This window comes from Amyelois transitella, chromosome 16 (genome assembly GCF_032362555.1).
Source record: "Amyelois transitella isolate CPQ chromosome 16, ilAmyTran1.1, whole genome shotgun sequence".
Taxonomy (NCBI): Eukaryota; Metazoa; Arthropoda; class Insecta; order Lepidoptera; family Pyralidae; genus Amyelois; species Amyelois transitella.
Window position 1 is genome coordinate 9858021 of NC_083519.1, and position 26424 is coordinate 9884444.

General features: G+C 36.4%; 1 protein-coding gene across 1 annotated transcript in view; it reads left to right on the forward strand.

Annotated features, from left to right (window-relative positions):
- Nucleotides 1-227: 227 nt before the first annotated feature.
- LOC106129065 (adipokinetic hormone/corazonin-related peptide receptor variant I-like) overlaps nucleotides 228-26424 on the forward strand; it is a 30857-nt gene continuing 4660 nt past the window's right edge. The window contains exons 1-6 of the mRNA XM_060948650.1: nucleotides 228-488; nucleotides 8653-8774; nucleotides 10133-10238; nucleotides 13350-13554; nucleotides 15939-16092; nucleotides 19789-19976. Of these exons, the coding sequence (XP_060804633.1) occupies nucleotides 228-488; nucleotides 8653-8774; nucleotides 10133-10238; nucleotides 13350-13554; nucleotides 15939-16092; nucleotides 19789-19976 (1036 nt within the window). The remainder of the gene's footprint in view (nucleotides 489-8652; nucleotides 8775-10132; nucleotides 10239-13349; nucleotides 13555-15938; nucleotides 16093-19788; nucleotides 19977-26424) is intronic.

Here is a 26424-nt window from a genome sequence, read left to right on the forward strand (position 1 = left end):
TAAAACATATTTTTAATTCACTTAAAATTAAAATACACGATGTGCACATTAGACTTTCATCATTAAATTGTTTCTTGTATTTCAAATTCCCAAACGTTTTTAGTGTACATGATTTCTTAAAAAATAACATAAACAAATTGTAAAAAAAATATGAACAAAAAGATATAGTCTGGCGGAAAAATGTCAGTTGAGTGTTGAACAATGAACTAACCAAAAAAAAAGAAGTCATGCTTCGAAATGCGAGTCAAAACGACGAATGGGACGTCAATTCTGTCAAAACCATGAACAGCACAGCCGACGTCATCCCCCCCACCGACGCGGTGGTGACGGCGGTGTACAGCGGACTGCTGGTGGTGGGGGCCGCGGGGAACATCGGCGTGTTCGCGTCGCTGATGCGCTCGCGCAGACGGAAGTCGCGGGTCAATCTGCTCATGACGCATCTCGTTGTCGCTGATATGATGGTCACTTTCATTGTTATTCCTATGGAGGTTGGTTTACTAAGATTTTATACATTTATACTAATATAGTAAAGCTGAAGAGTTTGTTTGTTTGTTTGAACACGATAATCTCAGGAACTACGGGTTCGAATTAAAAAAATCATTTTGAGTTGAACCATTTATCGAGGAAGGCTTTAGGCTATACGATAATGATACTATAAAATAATGGACAATGTGAATAAAACTGGGAAAATAATTCATCCTTGAGGGCTTCAATGATGCCCAAAATAACTATTCCACGCGGATGATGTCGCGGCCACAGCTAGTACATACATATAATCACGTCCACGTCCTTGCGGGGTAGACAGAGCCAACAGTCTTTAAAAGACTGATAGGCCACGTTTATCCGTTTAACTTAATCATAGAATTGAGATTCAAACAGTGACAGGTTGCTAGTCTGTCGCCTAAAAGAGGAACCCCAAGTTTCTAAGCCTATCCCTTAGTCGCCTTTTACGACATCCATGGGAAAGAAATGGAGTGGTCCTATTCTTTCTTTTCTAATGGTGGCGGAAACCACACACCTGATCTTGATATTTGAAAAAAGAACTGTATTATATTGTAGGTGGTACCTACTTAATACGCGCGGACGAAGCTGCGGTTATAAGCTAGTAATTTTATGAATTCTAAAATTCCTATCCCAAACAATGAAATTCCATTAACTGAAATTAACAATAGGGTTGCAACAAATATTTTCATTGAAATTGTCGACATTGTGCGTTTCATTCAACTGTTATAATATGACTGTTATTTATTGATCAATTTATTTGCAAAATTAAACTGTGCCGCAAAAGTGCCGTGTGGTTCCTGGCACGAATACAAAAAAGAATAGAACCACTCCATCTCTTTCCCATGGATGTCGTAAAAGGCGACTAAGGGATAGGCTTACAAACTTGGGATTCTTTTTTAGGCGATGGGCCAGCAACCTGTCACTATTTGAGTCTTTATTCTATCATTAAGCTAAATAGCTGAACGTGGCCATTCAGTCTTTTCAAGACTGTTGGCTCTGTCTACCCCGCAAGAGATATAGACGTGACCATATGTATGTATGTATGTTCAATTTACAAAATCGGGGAGCGGTGAGGTATATGAATCACTAATAAGGGTATTAGAGACCGTACTATACATAAGCAATGTTATTAATTACGTGATTAACATTAACATTCGTTAATTTATCATACACAAACCAAATAAATGACCCTATTTATTATTAAAATTAATAAATAAACGTCCTCCATAATTCGTGTGACGAATGGGTTGAGAAATTAGTTGACATTCGTTTCGGGGTATATTTTGTAACCGCGCGTCTTTCTCACATCTCACTCGAGTGTTGAGACATCAATGTGCATATTGCGTTGGACATTCGAAGCTTATATCAATTGTAGCTACTACAATAGTCTTTTAGACTAAGAGGTAGGCTTATAAACTTGAGATTCTTCATTTAGGCGATGGGCTAGCAACCTGTCACTATTTGAATCTCAATTCTATCATTAAGCCTAACAGCTGAACGTGGCCTGTCAGTCTGTCAAGACTGCTGGCTCTGTATACCACGCAAGGTATATGGACGTGCTTATATGAATGAATGAATGAACAATAATTTCTGTCTTATCAACGAATGTGGATACAGTAGAACTCTGTCATTGCAAAATACTTAGGATAACAGTATGACAATTTTTTTTCGATATTTTAACCTATTTAACACTTTATTGATAAAACACACAAATGATTTCTCTATTTTCATGAACATAATAAAAATATGTTTGTTTCTTTTAAGTCAAAGATATATTATTATACCTATTTAACTTGTTTTGCCGATTCGCAATATGTTATTTATCACGAAGGCATCTAGAAAAATCAGATTTTTAGAAATTCCCGTTAAAGCTAAGCCCCTGGGAATAGTTTCATTATTTATTTATTAGGTTTTTTCTGCACCTCGGCTTGTGGTACACTAAAATTCTCATTCCACTGTTCTCTTGAGAGTTATGAGAAAAAAGTGGCTTATTGTCGGACTTCGGATTAATAAATCGGACACGCGATTAATCCGGGAGAGCGTAACTTTTCCGTATTTTAATAAATAAATATACCGGACAAATAACACAAATTGAGTTAGCCTCGAAGTAATTTCGAAACTTGTGTTATGAGATACTATCTCAACGATACTATATTTATAATAAATACTTATATAGATAAACATCCAAGACCCAGACCAATCAGTGAAAGTTCTTTTCTTATCATGCCCTGGCCAGAATTCGAACCCGGGACCTCCGGTGTCACAGACAAGCGTACTACCGCTGCGCCACAGAGGCCGTTAATAAATATGTGTTTTACATTCATTATCACAGGTTTAAATTGAAACGCCAGTTTAAAAATAGCCCCCGATCGAATTTCTAATTAACGTATCCGTCATGTGACTCAATGTGTTCCTGTTGGAGACTATTGGAATTTACACTAATGTAAATTACACTTAAATCTGTTACACCCGTGTCACAGATTTCAGTGAACTTGAGCTGAATGAGCACTCTGTGTATTGTATTATATATGGGTAACTTTACACCGCAGACATAGATGCAGTTAGATACGCCTAGTATCCAATTTATATGAAAACAAAACACATTTCGCTTTGTCAAGTTTTTATCAAATTTAAGACTTGAATCCAAATTAAAAAAAAGTGATTTTTATATATCATCATATATCAGGGTTACCATGATATTAAATACAATCATGTTTCTAAAGGGGGATATTTGCAATATTAGTTACCTCTATATCCCTTGCGGGGTAGACAGAGCCAACAACTTTGAAAAGACTGATAGGCCACGTTCAGCTTTTTGGCTTGATGATAGAATTGAGTTGAAAGATTTTATTTTTCTCCTTACTGTAAAGTCAGCGACTAGTTTACAGTAAGCTGAAACCAGCTCAATTCTTGCTTCTTTTCAAAACAAGGGAAAGGCTTCTACCTCGGTCTTCCTTTGCTAGCTCATCGCCTAAAATGGGCGACGAGCTATCACTATCTCTGAACTAGACTGACAGGTCACGTGTCTGCTGTTATGCTTGATGATAGAATTGAAATTCAAATAGAGACAGGTTGCTAGCTCATCGCCTAAAAGGAGAATTCCAAGTTTATAAGCCTTTCCCTGAGCTGCCTTTCACGACATCCATGAAAAAAGAGGTGGAGTGGTCCTATTCTTTTTTATCTCTGAAGGCTATCAAAAATAAATTTATTTAGCTTAACATTAGCTGTCGAGTCGTATCTTTTCTGCCCTTACATGATTAAAATGAAACTAAACATGTGATTTTTGGGTGTACTTATATGATTCGTAGTTCAACTAATGGTAACATGGATTTTTCTGCTTCAGCTAAATTTGGCACTACGATACATTCTTATTCCAATCAAAGACACCCAACTGATATAAAACGAAACGCATTCAAAAAGAGTTCCGTTGGACTCTTTATTTTCCCACGCGATTTTATCACACGCTAGGGCTAGTCTACCTTAATACATGTCTATGTTCAACACATTTTCCTTACTCTATTGTCTACAGTCCAGTCACACATATAACGTTACAGTTGGAGTATATTATTTCACATGACATTTTACATTATTATAGGCAATTTTCCTGCGACATCGTGCTCAACAAATCTTATTGTTCCCGTTTCAGTGTTTTCCAGAAATATACATACGAGTACATGTCAACAACTGTAGCATACAAGCGACCTGTCACTATTTGGATCTCAATTCCATCATTAAGCCGAGCAGCTGAACGTGGCCATTCAGCCTTTTCGAGACTATTGGCTCTGTCTACCCCGTAAGGGATATAGACGTGACTATATGTATGTATGTACTTCTTTACGGCGTAGGGCTAGCAACGTAGCACTATTCGAATCTCAATTCCACCATCTAGCCAGACAGCTGTACGTGGCTTATCAGTCTTTAAAGATAGTTGGCTCTGTCTACCCCGCAAGGGATATAGACGTGACTTTATGTATATAAGCATGAAATATCACCATGACAATATGGCAAAAGAGAGTCTATTGATTACGAAATGTCACATTTTAAGACAAAAGATTAGTATCAAACAAAGGATTTATAATCAGAAAAGTCACTTCGTTAGGTAAATTTAAGATACCTAAGGGTTATCAAAATTCACGGTTCGTAAAACAACTATTGTGAACACCGCAAAATGCGATGTCTGGAGATTAACATGCAAATAAGAGTTTATAAAATTGATAGCTCTAAGCTGGCTTTAAAGTTCCAATCAAATTTGAATACAATAATGTATTAGTGACAAATAAATAGTCAATTCACTATTTCTTCATAGATAGATGGAAATTGTACCCTTGTGCCGTTGAAAGGACGTCCTGGTAAAGGGTCAGGTCAAGAGTACCCGAAACCGCCGAGCTTTCATGAAGACAGTTATGAATGTGGATGAAGCGAAGGAAGTATGCAGAGATCGTGGCAAGTGGAAAGAGGTAGTCTTTGCCTACCCCTCCGGGAAAGAGGCGTGATTTTATGTATGTATGTATGTGTCGTTTAAAATACCAAATAGTCGAATTAAACGTATCGATAGTTCCTTTTTGATTCGACTGACTATGGTGTGGAATGAACTTCCTGCGTCTATATTCCCAGACAAGAACTGTCAGCGAACATTCAAAATTAGAATACATTGGTTTCTCTTGGATATTCATGTAATATCTCCGTCTTCATCGTCACTTACCGTCAGGTGAGACGGAAGATAAATGCCTAATCCAATATTTAATACATACATACATATGGTTACGTCTATATCCCTTGTGGGGTAGACAGAGCCAACAGTCTTGTAAGTCTTGTAAGCCAAAAGACTGATAGGCCACGCTCAGCTATTTAATTTAATGATAGAATTGAGATTCAAATAGTGACAGGTTGCTAGCCCGTCGCCTAAAAGAAGAATCCCAAGTTTATAAACCTATCCCTTAGTCGCCTTTTACGACATCCATGGGAAAGAGATGGAGTGGTCCTATTCTTTTTTGTATTGGTGCCGGGAACCACACGGCACTATTAAATTATATATATATAATGGATTGCCAATTTTAAAAACGATTTATGTACAGAGTGTACTGAGAGAATAGAATTTGATTAAAAAAAAGAGATTTGAAGAAGTTTGGAAAACGAGTAGTGTTTGTGAAATACATACATATAGACAAACATACAGGTCGAACTGAGAACAAACCTGTTTTTATGAAGGCGGTTCAAAATTTATTTTCTATCTAGCGTGATTGTCCCGGCAAGTAGACATGACTTGTTCTATCAGCAGTTACTAATAGAACGAGAGATGTCTCTTTAAATTTCCATAAGTATTTGCATATTTTTTCAACGACAAGTAAATGTAAACAAAAGGCTATTGAACTGTATTGATTAATTAAAACCTACAAAGTGTATGTAAACTTGGAATAAATCTTTTTAGGCGATGGGCTAGCAACCTGCCACTATTTGAATCTCAATTCTAACATTAAACTTAATAGCTGAGCGTGGCCTATCAGTCTTTTCAAGACTGTCGGCTCTGTCTACCCCGCAAGGGATATAGACGTGACCATATGTATGTATGTATGTAACTAATAAATAAATAAGACTTACATGGAACTAGTTATAACTAGATATACATACATATCCTGCAGGTTTGATGAACCGAAAGGGAATCGCAAGCCATCGCCCTCGTTAGTTCGTTCAGGCATAAACAACATTATGTCATCTTAACAGCAGTTTCCTGGAAACCTTTGATGTTACATCTCCGTAACATCATACATACACACACACACATACATACATACAATAACATTGCGATGTAGACAAAGCCTACAGTCTTGAAAACACTGATAGGCCACGTTCAGCTGTTTGGTTTGATAATAGAATTGAGATTCAAATAGTGAAAGGTTGCTAGCCCATCGCCTAAAGAGGAATCCCAAATTTATAAGCACTTAATCCCCTTTTACGACATCCATGGGAACGAGATGGAGTGATCTTATTCTTTTTTTTATTGGTGCCGGGAACCACACTACTAAATGTTTCTAATAGTATTTACTAGCTGTGCCCGCGACTTCGTCCGCGTGGAATAGTCATTTTGGGCATCATTGAAGCCCTGAAGGATGAATAATTTTCCCCGTTTTTTTTTTCACATTTTACATTATTTATTTGCTCCTTATAGTTGCAGCGTGATGTTGTATAGTCTAAAGCTTTACTCGATAATTCAACACAAAAAGATTTTTGAATAACAACCAATAGTGCCTGAGATAAGCGCGTTCAAACAAACAAACTCTTTACGCTTTATAATATTAGTATAGATTTAACTTTTAACGCGAAAGAGCCAGTAGATAAAGCCTTATTTGGAATAACCTTCACCACTCACATACACACCATTATTCAACAACATTCCCAAATTAGATTTCCCGTGATAATTACGTTTCGTGTTTTGGTAAATATTTCTATATTACGTTTATTTCTACTTGGTCCTCACAAGGCCTGCAAATAAGAACATTTAACATACAAATATCACGTCTTGGTTAATTACGGGAGAGATAGAGGCAAGTGTCGAAAAGACTTGAATGCCACTTTCAGGTGGATGATTAAATTATGATACAGAGGTTAATATAGTGACAGTATAGTTTTGAAAACACGATCCTTTGCCTAAAACGGAATCATTTCATATTATTTTAAAATTGCGGTGCCTAACAGGGTTCATATTGTTTGACGGCCTCTGTGGCGCAGCGGTAGTACGCTTGTCTGTCACACCAGAGGTCTTGGGTTTGAATCCTGGCCAGGGCATGATGAGAAAAGAACTTTTTCCTGATTGGCCTGGTTCTTGGATGTTTATCTATATAAGTATTTATTATAAAATATAGTATCGTTGAGTTAGTATCGCGTAACACAAGTCTCGAACATACTTTGAACCTAACTCAATTTCTGTAATTTGTCCCGTATATATTTATTTATTTTATACTTCTCTTACTAGTAACTACTACGTGAACATTCATACATATTTACATACATACCTATAATTACTTCTTATAGTCTTTTTCCCTTAAAGACATTCATTATAAATGTTTTTATGCAAACTCGTGAAAATTCTGATGAATCATCAGAATTTTCAAATCACGGTGAATAACATAATAATTAGACATAATTTTTTAAATACATTTACAAAATTAGCTCCATCGCTTTGCCATATGAGTAAATTAAAAAAAAATAATTAAAAATACCTAAATACAGCAAAATTTTAACTCCGCTCTCTGACATTTTAAAAATAGAATGTAATCCTTCCTCAGCAAAATGGTAACCAAATAAACATGGACATATTTTTTACATTTGTTGAATTCTCATAATTGTTACGTACAACATTCCGGGGGTACAGACTTACAGAGCAGTGAATTAATGCCCTGAATGAGTTATGTTCTTTGTTCTGTGTTAGGTATCCTTTGAAACTCTTTACCATTATTGACTTATGTAAACTCTGGCTTAGACCTTTATAGGCGTAGCATTTGACTTCATTTGGAAGAGTCCGGGGTCAGCCTGTGACCACGCTTTCACGACCACCCAGAGGAGTGGGTTATACAAGTTATACAAAGCAACTCCAATAAATACATATGTACGTACACATATAGCTGAACGTGGCCAACGTTTATCAGTCATTTCAAGACTGCTGGCTCTGTCTACCCCGCAAGGGATATAGACGTGACTATATGTATGTATGTATGTACACATATAATCACGTAAAGTCTCGCCTCTTTCCCGGCGGGATAGGCAGAGACATCTTACACATATAATCACGTAAAGTCACGCCTCTTTCCCGGCGGGATAGGCAGAGACATCTTAAACATATAATCACGTAAAGTCACGCCTCTTTCCCGTAGGGTTAGGCAGAGACATCTTTCCACTTGCCACGTTCTTTGCATACTACTCGAGCATTCAACCATACCTTTTTTTTGTGTTATCGAAGGGGAAATCCTTTTTACGGACAACCCCCCGGGATTTCACCCGGGAGAGTGTGGGACTCCTGGTACCTAGTATACCAGTCTACCCACTAAAACCCCTCCGTGCGCCCTTCTTGCCATTTTGAGGGCATCATGGGATCGCAGGCATTTCACCACGAAGGGTTTCAAGCCATGAAATGTTACAATTTTTTTATTTCAGATCGGTTGGCGAACAACTAACGCGTGGTTGGCTGGGAACCTAGCTTGCAAGTTCTTCTTGGTGCTTAGAGCTTTTGGACTTTATTTATCATCGAATGTTCTAGTCTGCATATCACTTGATAGGTGAGTTGTATTTATTGTTCTTTTTGCATTACAATTGTTATTGTTATAATTTTTAATCTAAGACGTAAAAAAAATAATAATAGGACCACTTCATCTCGTTCCCATGGATGTCGTAAAAGGCGACTAAGGCTTATGAACTTGGGATTCGTCTTTTAGGCGATGGGCTAGCAACCTGTTACTATTTGAATCTCATTTCTATCATTAAGCCAAACAGCTCAACGTGGCTTTTCAGTCTTTTCAAGACTGTCAGCTCAGTCTACCCCGCAAGGGTTATAGATGTGATTATATTTATGTATTATATGTACCTACGTAAATTAAAAATGACACTATTACGCGACGGCTGATGAAAGACCTACTAACAAACCCATTAAAATAAACCCAGTATTTGAGATGTGCTATCTTAAATCAGTCAATCATTCAGTACCCTTTTTTAAATTGTCTTTTTGTCTGTATATATGTATGACATGTCCATAATCAGGCCGATAAACCATTTTTGTTGAAACACAGTCAGAAATTAGAACTTGGAAAGGGACTAGAAGATATCTTTTATCCTAAAAACGTTTCATACGGATTGAAATTGAGGACGAAAGTTTGTTACAACTACTTACTTATAGTGGATACGAAGTAATAAATATGTATATATGACATAAAACGTACGAGTTACTGTTACTAAGTTAGCCTTTTACTTAGGGGCCGAGGCTTATTTTACATACATACATATAGTCACGTCTATATCCCTGTTGGAGTAAACAGAGTTAACAGTCTTAAAACACTGTAACACGTTCAGCTGTATGGCTAAATGATAGAAGATATAGGATATAGAGCTAGATTCAAATAGTGACAGGTTTCTAGGCCATCGCCTATAAGAATCCCAAGTTTATTAGTCGTTTCCCTTAGTCGCCCATTAACACATCCACGGGAAAGATATGGAGTTTTCCTTCCTAGTAAGTTCCCGGAACCACACGGCTTTCTAGAGACTTACATACATACATAAAATCACGCCTCTTTCCCATAGGGGTAGGCAGAGACTACCTCTTTCCACTTGCCACGATCTCTGCGTACTTCCTTCGCTTCATCCACATTCATCACTCTCTTCATGCAAGCTCGGCGGTTTCGGTTTTTATTGACCTGACCCTTTATCTTTCCTTTGTTCCTTATCCGGTCACTCAATTTCAAACCCATTACTCCTTAACGCTCTCATTTCCACTGCATTTATTCTGCTTTCGTGCTTCTTTTGCCATACCCAACTTACACTCCCATACATTAATGTCGGGACCAACACACACTTACATAGCAGGCTCTTAACTCCTTTAGATAAGAACTAAGAGGTTTTTTTTTAATTCTTCTTCTTGTTACAGATTCTTTGCCATACTTTACCCTCTACGCTTGGCCATAGCAAGAAAACGAAGCAAAATGATGCTCTACTTGGCGTGGCTGATCGCCTTGCTGTGCAGTTTACCACAGGTAATATATGTACATACACATACATATATATGGTCACGTCTATATACCTTGCGGGGTAGACAGAGCCAAGAGTCTTTAAAAGACTGAATGGCTATGTGCAGCTATTTGGCTTAATGATAAAATTGAGATTCAAATAGTGACAGGTTGCTAACCCATCGCCTAAAAAAGAATCCCAAGTTTGTAAGCCTATCCCTTGGTCACCTTTTACCTTTTTGGATGTCTCCGTGGAAAAGGGATGTAGTGGTCCTATACAAACTTTCGCATTTATAATATTAGTAGGATTCTCTTTATTAAATTTACAATCTGCACGAAAGATAAACAGCTGGTGAGTACCAGCTGTTTGTCTGTCGATATGGGTTTATATTTGTCGAATTTCATTCGTATTCGGAGAACTGTAAAAACTCGATAAAATTTTTGGAATACATTATTTTCTCTCATTAATGTAAGCAAACCCGCAGGAAGCAGGTATTCAAGGTGTCATCGAATTTTATTCGATATTTCAATTTCAATTTCAAATTTCAAATTCTTTATTGCATATCATAAAGTACATCAGTTAAATTACAATTCTGCTTATAAATAGGTACAATATGAACCCTGTTGGGCATCGCAATTACAAAATAATATGGAACGGCGGGCAGGCTTATGTCGACTAATGTGTTGAATATATCTAACAATAAAAAAGTGTCGTATTATATTTGGAGAGAACATTAATAAGTAATTCAAAATGAATATAATTTATAACATATATTTAATTGATAAAAGTATATGTATGTATATAATAATGAAAAATAATTTAAATGTCAATATTTCTATCGTTTAAACACTCGTCCAGTGTATAGTAGCATTTATCGGTCAAAAGTAATTTTAAGTTTTTAATAAATAAGTTCATATTTTCTTCTTTTCTTATCTTATGCAGGTAGAGCATTATAGATTTTTGTAGTCATCGCTAATGGGCCAGAATTTGAGATTACCAGTTTATAGCTAGGTGTAACTAATTTATTTTTCTGTCTTGTGGGATAACGCCGCGGTAAATTATCTTTTTTATTGTAGAATTCTGGGTGTTTTCTCACGAATTTACATGCCTCCAAAATGTATATTGAGGGTAAAGTCAAAATTTTTAGGTTTTGAAAGTGAGGTTTGCAGGTATCCGTCCCTTGAACATTATTTATTATCCGAATACATTTTTTTTGTAGGATAAAAAGTTTATCTGCGTCGGTGCTATTTCCCCAGAGAACAATTCCGTATATTAGCCACGAGAATGCATATGCATAATAGGCTGTTAAGGCAGTGTTTTTGTTTGTCGTTTTGTTAAGTTCTCGGAGTGTGTAAATGAATTTAGATAATTTTGTTGCTATTTTGTTAATATGGGCTTTCCAATTTATATTTGTGTCCAACACCAGCCCGAGTAGTTGGAAACTACTAACGCATTCTAGTTTTATGCCATTATAGGTGAAGTCTATATTTATAGGGGGTTTTTGATAGGGTCGAAATTCCATTATTTTTGTTTTAATAAAATCAAGATTGTGGTCGGATAGCCATGATATTACGCAGTCAATAATTTGTGTAAGTATTTGATTTACATCGTCCGTTTTTAAGTATGGCGTTAAAATAGATACGTCGTCCGCGAATAATATGCAAGTCTGAGTCAACATTTTTGGTAAGTCATTTATATATATAAGAAATAATAAGCATCCGACAACACTACCTTGGGGAATAGAACACTGTATGTGAGCGGTTTCTGACCTGACTGGTACAATCGTTCCCGAATCATAGTCAAAATACTCTATTTCAACATATTGCTCCCTATTTTGCAAATACGATCTAAACCAGTTAAGAGCAACTCCCCTTATGCCTACTCCCTGTAATTTATCAAATAATATATTGTACTGGACCCTGTCATATGCCTGTGTCATATCCAGCAGTATTCCGATACCATATTTTTTATCGTTTAATAAGTTTAGTATTTCTTGTTTATATTTAAAAGTCGCAAGTGTAGTGGATTTATTTTTTCGGAAACCATTTTGGCAATCGTCAAGAATGTCAAAAAAAATTTCAAATTTAATTTGATTTGAAATTTCAATACACACAATACAAAATTCTGGAAATCCAAACAATATGTGCAGATTCTCAAATTTCATTCAAATTTTAACAATGAAAGTTTATTATTGTATTCAGTAGATATTAAAAAGTTTACTCATTGCAATTCAATACTTACGTTTTGAAGCAAATTTTTTTTAGCTATTTGGCTTTAAGATAGAATTGAGATTCAAATAGTGACAGGTTGCTAGCCCATCGCCTAAAATAAGAATCTCAAGTTTATAAGCCTACCCCTTAGTCGCCTTTTACGACATCCATGGGAAAGAGATGGAGTGGTCCTATTCTTTTTTCTATTAGTGCCGGGAACCACACGGCAATACTTACTTTAAATTTTACTTAACTTTAAATTAAACTCCGAATATACTAAAGTCATTACAAAATTGAAATTAACGTTATTTGTTTAACCAATATAATACAACTGCCTTTACAATACAACCACAGCAGTACCTACATTTTATATCAAAAAACATCGGGAATTATCCACGAAATGGCGAGGTCAGTACAATAATGGATACACGTCATAACGTCGGCGTTTCGTTTGAGAAACAAAAGGCACAGACAGTTATTGGTTTGCGGTTTTTTTTCCTATCCAATTTTTTACAGGTTATTTTTTTGGGTGAAAATTGAACGTACAAAGAGATTAATTGACATTCGTGTTGATTCGCTGAACGAAAGAAAGTTACTCTTATTACATACATATAAACACGTCTATATAATTTGCGGGGTAGACAGAGCCAACGGTCTTGTAAAGACGGATAGGCCACGTTCAGCTATTTGCCTTTAAGATAGAATTGAGATTCAAATAGTGACAGGTTGCTAGCCCATCGCCTAAAATAATAATCCCAAGTTAGTTTTACAGACATTACTTTTGCTCACAAAATAAAACCTAATCTTTTCGAGTTCAACCTGCCTGAGAAAAGTGTCTTGATACCAGTAGGAGAAGAAGAATATCTCACTTCCGAGGTCCCTTAAAACAAAAGTTTATACTCCAAAAATGTATTCTGTTTCCCCCAGAGCCTGGTCTTCCGCGTGATGCAGCACCCAAGAGTCGCAGACTTCGAACAGTGCGTGTCCTTCGAAGCGTTTCCAAGCCCACACCAGGAGCTGGCCTACAACGTCTTCTGCCTCTGTGCTATGTACTTCTTGCCTCTGATGATTATCACCGTGTGTTACGCTTGTATCTTCTACGAGATCTCCAAGAATTCTAAGGAGAATTCAGGTTTGTATATTTATATTTATACACTTGTAGGTATATAACATGCCGTGTGGTTCCCGGCACCAATACAAAAAGAATAGGACCACTCCATCTCTTTCCCATGGATGTCTTAAAAGGCGACTAGGGTATAGGCTTACAAACTTGGGCTTCTTTTTTAGGTGATGGGCTAGCAATCTGTCACTATTTGAATCTTAATTCTATTATTAAGCCAAATAGCGGACCGTGGCCATTCAGTCTTTTCAAGGCTGTTGGCTCTGTCTACCCCTCAAGGGTAATAGACGTGACGTATATGTAATATGTATGTATGTTATATACATAGACAGATAGACAGACAGATATATATAGATAGATAGACAGAGCCAACAGTCTAGAAAAGACTGATAGGCCACTCTAAACAGAACAGCAAAAAATTTTTTTTTTTTTGCTTCAATGTTTCATAATGATACAGGGATTTATTCCAATTTTCTCGTAACAAGAACGTCATTGAACGATCACAATGCGAATATTGTTTCTGATTGCATCGATATGTAAATATGATGTAAATTTTATGTAAATCGTGTAAATCAGTGGAACAATGCAGAGATAGGTTTATTTAGTTTCAATCAAATATAACAGTGGGTTGACAAATATAAATAATTTACATATTAAATTATGTAACCTAAAATTATATGTTGGTCTCTATGTCATTGTGATTTGTTTGCGCACATACACATTTAATCACATTTATTTTTGGGGTAGACAAATACAACAGTCTTTTCAAGACTGTTGGAAAATGCTGTAGTTTGTTCCGTCGCTTCTTCTACACATGCGCTTTGGAAGCGGTAGTAGTTTTAATTATAGTGATGTGACGTCAATAAGTAATACCTTGTATCCAATTTTGAAAATAAATCTATTCTATTTTAACACAGACAGATACTTCTACATAATATATTTAACATCAAATATGTCCGTAGTGCGACAGGTTTTAAAACCTTTTGATCATCAAAAACGCGCCATTTAGGCGACGAAGCTAAGTTGGCTGTAATTTTACAAACACCGGGTGAATTTTTCAAACACACAGCAAAATTATCTGAACAAGTTTTACTTCAGAAATTTGTATCAAAGAAATTTATAGCGATGAATGAAATATATTTTTCAAACAATTATACAATATGATTGATTAGTCAAGATTTTGTGAAATCAGAATTTTAAATTTCAGCCCTCGTAGAATGGAACGGGCGACGCCATTTTATCGTGTCACAACCAATAAAAAAAAGAATAGGACCACTCCATCTCGTTCCCATGGATGCCGTAAAAGGCGACTAAGGGATAGGCTTATAAACTTGGGATTCTTCTTTTAGGCGATGGGCTAGCAACCTGTCACTATTTGAATCTCAATTCCATCATAAAGCCGAACGTGGCCTTTCAGTTTTTTCAAGTCTGTTGGCTCTGTCTACCCCGCAAGGGATATAGACGTGATTATATGTATGTATAAAAAGCGAAACAGCGATAGTTTTTCGCGCAATAAAGGAAGGCGTCGCGCGTGCCATCCTATTTATAATGACGTAGGAACCCACTAAAGATACACGGATATTCTTGCAAAGAGATCTAGTTTGACAATGATTGTATTGACTAATACTCGGAAAGGTGTATTTAATGTGAATTCAGCTTTTAACTTCGCAGACCAGTGCAAATAGCACTCTCCTAAACAAACATGTCTACTTTTGTTAGAAAACCCAAGTTAGGTACCTGTCTCTTGAAAGTAACATGAGAAATAAGCAATTACTTATGTCACATGCTCTGACTTCAAGTAAAATTTTATTAAAGTATTTTTTTAATTTTTTCTTGATTTCTATTTAAAACTTTATAAAACATTAGAAACCACCTTTGTTTTAATTTTAGGGGTCCGTGACCAAATTAAAAATAAATTGTTGTATTTTTCTTCAAGTCGTTCTGGAGTTGATTTTTTAGAAAACAGTAAGTAAATTTTTACGCTAAGAACTAACCGTTTTTATTGGTGCCGTGTGGTTCCCGGTGAGAGATTACATATACGCACCATTTCAAGAATATTGGTTCACTAGGTAACGCTTGAAGAGACAACAAACAAACAAACTTATTTTCGCATTTATAATTGTACCCGGTTGACCGAGCTTTGCTCGGTCTACCAGAGATGGCGCTGATATAGTTTCTTAAAACGCGGTTTTTAAAATGTTTATAAATTGATAAATCGATTCCTTGAGCCGAAAAGCCCCTAATCTGTAACTTTCATGAAAATCGTTGGAGCCGTTTCCGAGATCCTGATTATATACATATATACAAGAATTGCTCGTTAAAATATATTACATAGATGGATAAATAAGTTTGGATTGGAATGATGAAATTCATTTTAACGTTACTTTTTATCACAGAAAAGCACCATCACACTGACCACAGCCGCGTGATGCTGAGACGCTCAGACCAGCGCCCCCTGGCGCGTGCCAGAAGAAGAACCCTCCGGATGACTGTCACCATCGTGTCAGTCTTCGCTTGCTGTTGGCTGCCTTATGCTACCATGACTCTGTGGTAAGTCACAGTTGCGGAGTTACGGAGATTTCTCCGTCTGTCTGTATGTATGTCGGAGAAATCTCCGAATGACTGTTATTGCATACATACATACATATAATCACGTCTATTTTTCCCTTGCGGGGTAGACAGAGCCAACGGTCTTGAAAAGACTGATAGGCCACGTTCAGCTGTTTGGCTTAATGATAGAATTGAGATTCAAATAGTGACAGGTGGCTAGCCCATCGCCTCGAGGGATCCCAAGTATATAAAAGCCTATCTCTCAGTCGCCTTGTACGAAATCCATGGGAAAGATTTGGAGTGGTCCTATTCTTTTTTCTATTGGTGCCGGGAACCACACGGCACTGCCGTTGTTGGTTTATTAAAGCAAGATAAATCTACCTCCGACTGTACTTACATTAATTAAAAGCTTACAAATGCCGTCAGTTTTGTCTGCCACTGACTGTACAATTAAAGCCTATTACATCAAAGTTCAATACCCGCAACAAGATGTCTGAAATCCAATCCTGTTTCTATCCCTATTCACGCGGGTAACGTCTCCCCTTTTCCGGGGTAATTCGTTACTTAATGGAATTTGATACTGAGTTTGTTTTCTTACCGATATAATGTTAAGAGCTCTTTGACATAAGCTCCTTAGGTTATGGCAGAAGTCTTTAATTATTTCTCTTTTGATGTACTTATTTTTTTTCGGGTTTTCGGCTGAGTGAGAAAAGGGTTAATTCATGATTATTAACAAGATATCACGCACGACACGCGCGAGAAACTATCGCTGTTCCGTTTCATTACATACATATGGTCACGTCTATATCCCTTGCGGGTTAGACAGAGCCAGAGACAGTCTTGAAAAGACTGAATGGCCACGTTTAGCTATTTGGCTTAATAATAGAATTGAGATTCAAATAGTGACAAGTTGCTAGCCCATCGCCTAAAAAAAGAATCCCAAGTTTGTAAGCCTATTCCTTAGTCGCCTTTCACGACATCCATGGGAAAGATATGAAGTGATCATTGTTTACAGTGCCGAAAACCACACGGCGCTGTTTGTATATACATACAATACACACACATGTCCCGAAATCTTAAAGCCTGTTTCACAGAGCATAGTTTACTGCGCCCTCTTTTCCTTTGCAGTTGAGTGATACGGCCTCTATGGCATCCTTAATCAATATTTCTTCAGTAGCCCAAAACTTTGCCTAATTAAGGACGCGTTGATTTGATTTATTGACCAAAGTTGTGGGCACATTGTCTTCCTGGGCACATAGAAAGGAAAGGCACTTAAGAATGGTGTAGTTGGACTACTACGTATATACTCTAAGCTTAACAAAGCTAAATAAACAACAACATTCACTTATCCTGGTTCTGGTCTTGTCTTTGGGTTGCGGAGGTCAGACGAATCGCTTTGCTTGAAAGTCATTCTTCTTCCTCCTGGCTTTAGTCCCGGTTGCATCCTCACCAATCTGGAGAGGAGCCCGGGGTATGCCTTTGACCATGGATCCTGGATTGGGTGAGTCAGGTTTTTAAACAAAGCGACTCCTATCTGACCTCCGCAACTTATGAAGGTAAACATAACCCGTATTGGATCGATCATGGTTACACGTCCAGTTGCCTGAATGTGTAGGTTTCCTCAAGATGTTTTCCTTCACCGTAAAAGAATCGGTTAGTATTCAAACTAATGTACATAAATTTGGAATAACTTGAAAATCAACATCTCAAACGGGTATTTATAATTTTATTTTTTGAGTTAAAGTTAAGTATAAAAATAAACATAAAATGAATCATTTTACCTAACTAAGATTAAGAATTGAATTTGGCAATTTTAGTTATAATACAAAATAAAGTTGAAAGCGTCTCAAAATGTTTACTTGACAGCTAGACTTGACGAGAGTAAAAAAAAATATATATATTTTATTTTTGATAATGCATTTCTTACTTTGAAACTAAACAATAGAATTTATTTTAGAACCAACTCAATCGAACAGCTGCTTGAGATCATCAAAAGACGTGATTGTGAATTAACAATATTACAGTCAAGATAATTCAGAGGCTGGAACTTATTTTAATAAACTTTGTATTGGATTTAGAAATTGGATTATATAACTTTACATCTAGATTTTTATTTGTATTATCAAACCATGAAAACATATCTGAGATCTAATCGCATTACTTTCAACGCAATAGTTCTTGTGTAATGCGAGTGAAAACATACAGACAGACATATAGAAATACTTAAAAATCACATTTTTAGCTACTCTTGGTCGATCGCCCATAATGTCCATATCGATTTTTTGATTATGTCTTTAATGGACAGACATCAGTCAGTTTCAATTGTATTATCCGTATAGACGGATGTATGAGTTAAAAAACAAAACCCCTCTTCTACCTCCAGGGTTAATTCATTATCATGAACAAGATCATTGACCTGACAGGAGTTTGATCTAAGTGCCCTTGCGTGATGTTGAACGCAATTCGGTAGGTATACTTGATTCGTGTAGCCAACACTTCCGCTTTGACAGTGAATTTAAATAATTAAAAAGTTAATTTGGCAATGTGGATATGAGAAATAAAAAAAAAAACAAAAAGAAACAGTAATAATAAAACCATTTAAAATATTCTTAAACTTACAATTTGGTTTACAGTTTTTTCGATGCAAAATCAGATATTAGTTTTTCTAATTGTACAGGTTAAGAGTACTATTTGTAATCTTGCTAAAAAAGTCTAAGTTAATGAAGAATTTTGACCAAAAAAAATAATACTCATTCCGTGAAGGAAATCACTAAAATGATCACTTAGCTCTCAAAAATCGTTGGGACAGTCTTCAGAGGAGAGGAATGGAGCATTTAAAGGGGGAAGGAAAAGGGCTAGACGAACATAAATACATATAGTCACATCTATATCTCTTGGGGGGGAAATAGAGCCGAAAATCTTGAAAAGCTTGAAAGGCCTCTTTGTTTTAATTATTTCTTTGCAATGTTATAAATCTTCTCTGATAATATATGTTAAATGATAACTTGTAACATATAATCCCGTCTGTATCCCTTGCGGTGTAGACAGAGCCAACAAACAAAAAAAAACCGAAAGGCCACGTTCAGCTGTATGGCTAAATGATAGAATCGAAATTCAAATAGTGACAGGTTTCTGTGAAAGATGAAGTCTCTGAGAATGTGGCGTGATTTTTTTAATGTATATTTATGTGATACAGTTATAGTCTATAACCAGCCGAAGTCAATAGTTGGCAACACTGGTAATTACAGCGATGGCGTCTGATTTATTCAGCGACACCAAGGCCCGCCATCACGGGACACCCCCTAATTTCATCCCTAAGACTGTTGACCTCGAAATCAGGGATTTTTTGGGTCACAAACATAGACATAGATGTTGTTAGATACCGCGTCAGATAGATATGTGCGGAAATCAAGAGGGTAGAGATTTATTCGCTTTTCCCTTTATATTCGCGGATTTTTATTTGTAAAGTGAAAAGAAGTGTAGAATTAAGAAGAAGAAGAATACATACATACTCGTATACATGAAGAGAGTTATGAATGTGGATGAAGCGAAGGAAGTATGCATAGATCGTGGCAAGTGGAAAGATGTAGTCTCTGCCTACCACTCCGGGAAAAAGGCGTGATTTTATGTATGTAGTTATAAATTTTTTTGTTGGATTTATGCAATATTTACTTAACATATAATGAAATCGTCCAGGTATATGTTGGACTGGCAGTCGGCTGCCCACGTCTCGGCGAGGGTCCAAGATCTGTTTTTCATCATGGCCGTCTCCAACTCCTGCATGGACCCGCTGGTCTACGGCTCCTACACCTTGGATCCACGGACCTTCACGAGGACAGCTAGGAAGATCTTCTGCATACACGCCAGCCCTTCGGAAATTCCAGGTGAGCAGAATAAAAAAAAATAAAAAATTAATAAAATGTTTTTATTTCAGATTTGCATCCAGAGTGTTAGTAACCATTGAAGAAATACATATAATCACGTCTATATTCCTTGCAAAGGACTGTCGTTTCCATCAGAAGTAGTTAAATTAATACGTTATAGGGTTGATTTATATGTAAAAAATATGTGAATCATGCAAATAAATTATTCTATTCTATACCGAAAATCTATTCTTCTCATATGCCGTGTGGTTCCCGGCACCAGAATAGAAAATAGAATAAGATCACTCTATCTTTTTCCCATGCATGTCGTAAAAGGCGACTAAGGGGTATGCTTATAAACTTAAGATTCTTCTTTAAGGCGACCGCCTAGCAACCTGTCACTTATATGAATCTCAATTCTATCAGTAAACCAAACAGCTGAACGTGGCCTATCAGTATTTTCAAGATTGTTGGCTCTGTCTGCTCCGCAAGGGATATAGACGTCACTATATGTATGTACGTATGCACAGGTACAAAATTCAGTGTGCAATTCAGAATAGGACAACTCCATCTTTTTTGTATTGATGCCGTAAAAAGCGACTAAGGGAATAGGCATTATGTAACCAAGATCCAATAATAGTAGGTAAGGTTTCCCCTGCAAAGGTTGCGGAGGTCAGGCGGGAGTCGCTTCGTGTAAAACCCTGACTAACCTGAATATACATATATGAACTAATATTCAATATATCGCAACGCATAATTCATTTCCGATACAAGAACTTGTTATGATAACGTAGGCATCCACTAACGATGTATTTATGGAAATTCTCACAAACTTTCGCGCAAGAATTATATCCTTACACTAGCTGTGCCCGCGACTTCGTCCGCGTGGATTTGTTATTTCGGGCATCATTGAACCGGATGAATAATTTTCCCCGTTTTTTTTCATATTTTCCATTATTTCTTCTTTCCTTACAGTTTCAGCGTGGTGTTATATAGCCAAAAGAATTCCTTGATAAATGATTTATTCAACACAAAAATAATTTTTCAATTCGAACCAGTATTTCCTGAGATTAGCGCGTTCAAACAAACAAACTCTTCAGCTTTATAATATTAGTATAGATACACACATAACATAAAATCACGCCTCTTTCCCAGAGTGGTAGGCAGAGACTACATCTTTCTACTTGCCACGATCCCTGCACGCTTCTTTCTCTAATAATAATAAATAAAAAAATAAAAATAAATTTATTGATAGTTTCTTAAACTACTTACGCTAAAGTACATGGTTAATGTAAACAGCGCCAAATCCGCATGCTCCACAAATCAGCAACCCGCGATTGAGCTAGGAACTAACCTGTGATTACAATTCACGTGAGGCGTCATGAGGGGCCTACGGAAGTGGCTTATTAAAGAAACAATTGAAAAGAATACAGATATGTTTGATTCAGTAATTCCCAAACTAGAAATTTTCTGTATTTTGGGAATTTGTAGAAATTAGTCTGTTGACACCATATTTTGTATTTTAGAAAATAAGAATAAAAATCTTATTTCTACATAAATATATGCTCTCTACCGTCATTAAAAGGAAAATAAAAGAAAAAGAAAATGTCACAAGTGCCCATTTACAACTCAATATATTCGCATGCATGTATTGTATATGTATATTTATTTATATTTATTTTTGAAGTTTATTTTTGAAATAGCTCATAAGTTAGATAAGGTCTTCTGTTTTGGTATAATCTAGTGTTAATAACCATTGTTTAATTTTCTCTTTAATTATTCTTTTAGAATTGGGATATATATTTAATATCTTATTAACTTTATTATATATGCAGCATCCAAACACTTTAAAGTGCCGAGATGCAAAAACTGTTCTGTGGATGGGGGTAGCGCACACGAGATCCGATCTGCGTCTCCGCTCATATATAGTCGGGTCATATGGCAATTGTGTGTGTTTCCTTTGAAGGGTCATCATAATATAGATCTGTCTTACTGTTAGCACTGATGTATCGGCATAAAGTTTTGTAGAGGGATACCGATAAGGTTTTCTTGTCATAACCTTAAGAACGGCTCTTTGAGCTCTTTCCAACGGCATAATCGTGGTCTTGGCTGCACCACCCCATGCAGTAATACAGTATGCTAATAAGGACTTACAAAGTGCATTATAAACTAGCTTTAGTGTATCCAGGTCTGCGCATTTATTTAGGTTTTTAAAAATGTATATGAGTTTTCTTATTTTTGGGACTAAAGCTTTAATATGCTGTTTCCATGTTAAGAAATTATCGATTTGAACCCCCAAATACCTAACAGTACACGATCTAGTTAAAGGCAGACAGGTACAGTTTGAGAAATTATCCCCACAAGTATGCGCTTTGATACTGTATTCGTTTTCTGGAGGCAAAGTGGACGAGTTTATCGCAAAGGTTATATAATTTGTTTTGGTTGAATTTAGGGTTAGTAAGTTTGAGTCTAGCCAAGATATGATCTGGGATAATGATTTTTCAGCACGCTCAAAAGCTGTCGGCCAATTTGGAGCTTTAACGATCATAGCAGTGTCGTCTGCGTAAACGAAAATCTGGCAATGAGGGATGTGAAGCTTACATAGATCATTTATGTATATGAGAAACAAGGTTGGGCCAAGAATAGATCCCTGCGGGACACCAAATACAAGTCTTCGCTCATCACTTACCACCCCATCTATCTTTACACATTGAGTGCGATTTTGTAGGTAGTCCTCGAAAATTGAGAGGGGAAGACCGCGAATACCAATGCTTTCTAATTTTGTTACAAGCAAGGGAATCGAAACGGTGTCAAAGGCTTTGGATAGATCCAAGAACATACCAATACATCGGTGTTTACCATCCAATGCCTCAACAATCGTTTCGAGTAATGAATTGACTGCATCTTCTGTACTAATACCCCTCCTAAAACCAAACTGATTTTTTGCTAGAATATTTTTTGACTCCAAATAGTTTATCAGCCTATTGTTTAAAATCCTTTCTAAAATTTTAGAGAGAGCAGTTAGAACCGATATGGGTCTATAATTGGACACATCATCTTTATTTCCAGACTTATAGATTGGATGCACTAAAGCTTTCTTAAAAGCATCAGGAAATTTGCCAGTAGATATCGCTAATTGACAAATGTGGGTAAGCAAGGGAACAAAAACTAGTTTCGATGTCTGCAAAATACGTGCAGATATACCATCCCAGCCAATAGCGCAGTCACTGCGGAGACTTGTTATTATCGCATCTATTTCGTGTTCATCGACATCATAGAAAACCATTGAGCTTGGCTCAGGATGAGACTTCACCGTTGGGCTGTTGGGGGGCTGTCGGTTTTGTATAGCACACGCCAAGGATTTACCAACGTCCACAAAAAACTCATTGACCAGATTTACCGATGTTTTTTGATTAGGATGCAGATTTAAAAGGGATTTTGCATCGGATATCGAAGGTTTTACATTAGCTATTGTCTTTATAACACTCCAGGTAGATTTTGAATTATTTTTAGCATTATTTAATAATTGTTTATGATATGTGCGTTTAATATTTTGAAGAAGCTTGTTTATAAAATTCCTATATCGTGTGTATGTTGTTTTGAGTATAAGATTATCGGGATCTCGCTGTAACTTCCGGTGCATTTTATCGCGGTTTCGGATACAACGAAGGAGGCCAGGGGTTATCCAAGGCTTTATATTTATTTTGCTGCGTGGAACTTTCACTGTACATGTATTATTTTTTATTATATCTGATGTAGTAGAAATTAAATTATTTACCGCCAAATTTACATCCTGTGTCGAGTAAATATGAGAAAAATCCGTGTTTATTATAGTACGATGGATATTTTCGTAATCTATTTTAGTTTTTGTATTTAATGAGCCTACAGGTTTTTTCTTGAGATTCGCTATTAGGAACGTAGGTTTGTGATCCGTTATATGCGTGTCAAGAACCAAAGTCGTAGAGAGCAACTTGGATTTCAGCATCACATGATCGTAACATTTATCACCTCTTGTCACAAACGTGTGAGTTGGTAGGAGACCATGAGTTGCATTTAAATCCAGATATTCATTTGCATACGAATCCTCGTTATCCAATTTTATATCTATATTTAAGTCTCCCACCATACTTAAAACTTGAAAATTTGGTAAGGACATGAACAAGTAATTAAGACTATTCAAGAAGGTGTCGATATTTTGATAAGATGGTGAACGGTACACAGCTACCAATGCAAAGGACTTTCCAATCTCACATACCAAACAATCAGCTTCTTTTATGCAATTTGGCTCATATACTTTGCAATTAATATTATTTTTAACAAATATTACTACGCCACTGTTTTGATTGGCATTTTTAAGAGTGTTATGGCTGTTATATCCAGGAATCTGTGGCAAGAAAGGAGCCTTAGATAACCAACATTCACTGAGAACGAGAATGTCATCTCTTCATCCACATTCATAATTATATCCGTGCTAACTTTCACCCATAACTTCACCTGTGGGAATTTAAACACCATTCACAAAAAGCGACAAATTAAGCGCCAGCTATAAAATAATACAGTTTTTGCAAATCCCAATGGCAAGTATAGTTTTTACCTGAATGAAAGGTACTCTTTGTTCTTATTCAGACTCATAATTATATAGACGTTATATTTACATACATATGTATATACATACATAAATCACGCCTCTGTCCCGGAAGGCAGAGACAACATCTTTCCACTTGCTACGATCTCTGCAAACTTCTTTCGTTTCATCCACATTCATAACTCTCTTCATGCAAGCTCGTCGGTTTCGGTGATATTTCAAGAAAATTACTTCAGTAGACAGCTCGAGAAGTGGTAACAAACAAACAAATAAACTCACTTTCGCATTTATTATATTAGTTTGGAATACGCAACTATTGTAACTAGCTTTGGCCTGCAGCTTCTCCGCCGTTATTTAAGTTGACGCCGTGTTAAACTAACTAACAAGATCACTAACTAACTAGGTACTTACAATGATGCCGTTTCGTATGCGCCAATAATTTTGGTGGTCCAATTTAAAAATTTAATTCAAACAATTATCTAATTAACAAATTATTTATAATGCCGTCTGGTTCCCGGCACCAATAAAAAAAAAGAATAAGACGACTCCATCCCGTTCCCATGGATGTCGTAAAAGTCGACTAAGGGATAGGCTCTTGGGATTCTTCTTTTAGGCGATGGGCTAGCAACCTGTCATTATTTGAATCACAATTCTATCATCAAGCCAAAAAGCTGAAGGTGGCCTATCAGTATTTTGAAGACCGTGGGCTCTGTCTACCCCACAAGGGATATAGACGTGAATATATGTATGTATGTATTTATAGTATGAATTACTATTGTCATTATTAATTCTTTAGTACTTGCTTTATTTAAGAAATGTATTTTTCAACAAAAGGACTTGTCAGGATTGGTAACTTTTATTTTAGTTACTTCAGTAATCGGACTATACTTTCATATTCTATTTATACTTATTTAATTAAGAAAACGTGTAAATAACACATAATTTTAAGAACAACGAAAGATTATTATTTTTTTTAAAGTTTAGTATTATTTGTCTGTTTGTGATTGTCTTCTCGGAATGTATATAGGTAATGAATTCATCTCCTAAAAATATCACGTATAACGTAAACTTAGCACGTACTCTGTAGAAGGACATAGTATCTTTCATCCCGGTAAAAGCAATAGTTCTCGTGGGATTTGCGCAACACCTGTATTCTTTTGGGGGTGGCGTTTGATTCTTTGCTTTTTGTACCTTAATATCATAACGTAAATATCCCTTGTGGGGTAGACAGAGCCAACAGTCTTGAAAAGACAGATAGGCCACGTTCAACTGTATGGCTCAATCATCATGGCCAGCCCATCGCCTAAAAAAGAATCCCAAGTTTGTAAGCCGATCCCTTAGTCGCTTTTTACGACATCCATGGGAAAGAGATGGAGTGGTCCTATTCTTTTTTGTTTTGGTGCCGGGAACCACACGGCACCTTTTTGCTTTTTGTTGGTTTTTGTAGATGGCGTTAAATCCGAAGCTGCAAATAAAAGCTAGTACTTCATACAAAATAATAGAGTACCGAGCATTCGGGTATCTAAATAACTTCAAACAAAGTTCTTAAAGACTTAGCCGAAACAAAATGCCAACTTTATTGTATGTGACATCTTCCAAATAAGTTGGAAGTTATCACTCAGCTATTTTTGTTTGTGATATTTTTACCACCGTCAGAAAAAATGGTTCTCAAATCGATTTTTGTTTAACCTAAACTGAAATAGAAAAGGTTCATTGGACAGAATACGAAACAAGATTTTGTAATGGCGCCGTGTAGGTTCCGTCACTTTTGAGTAAAGACAATCCATCTCGTTGCTGTGGGAGATGACTAAGGGGACGAACTTTTTTAATTTACGCAATAATTACATCGCGAGGAGACCGTTACTGAACTAACTCCATGCATCA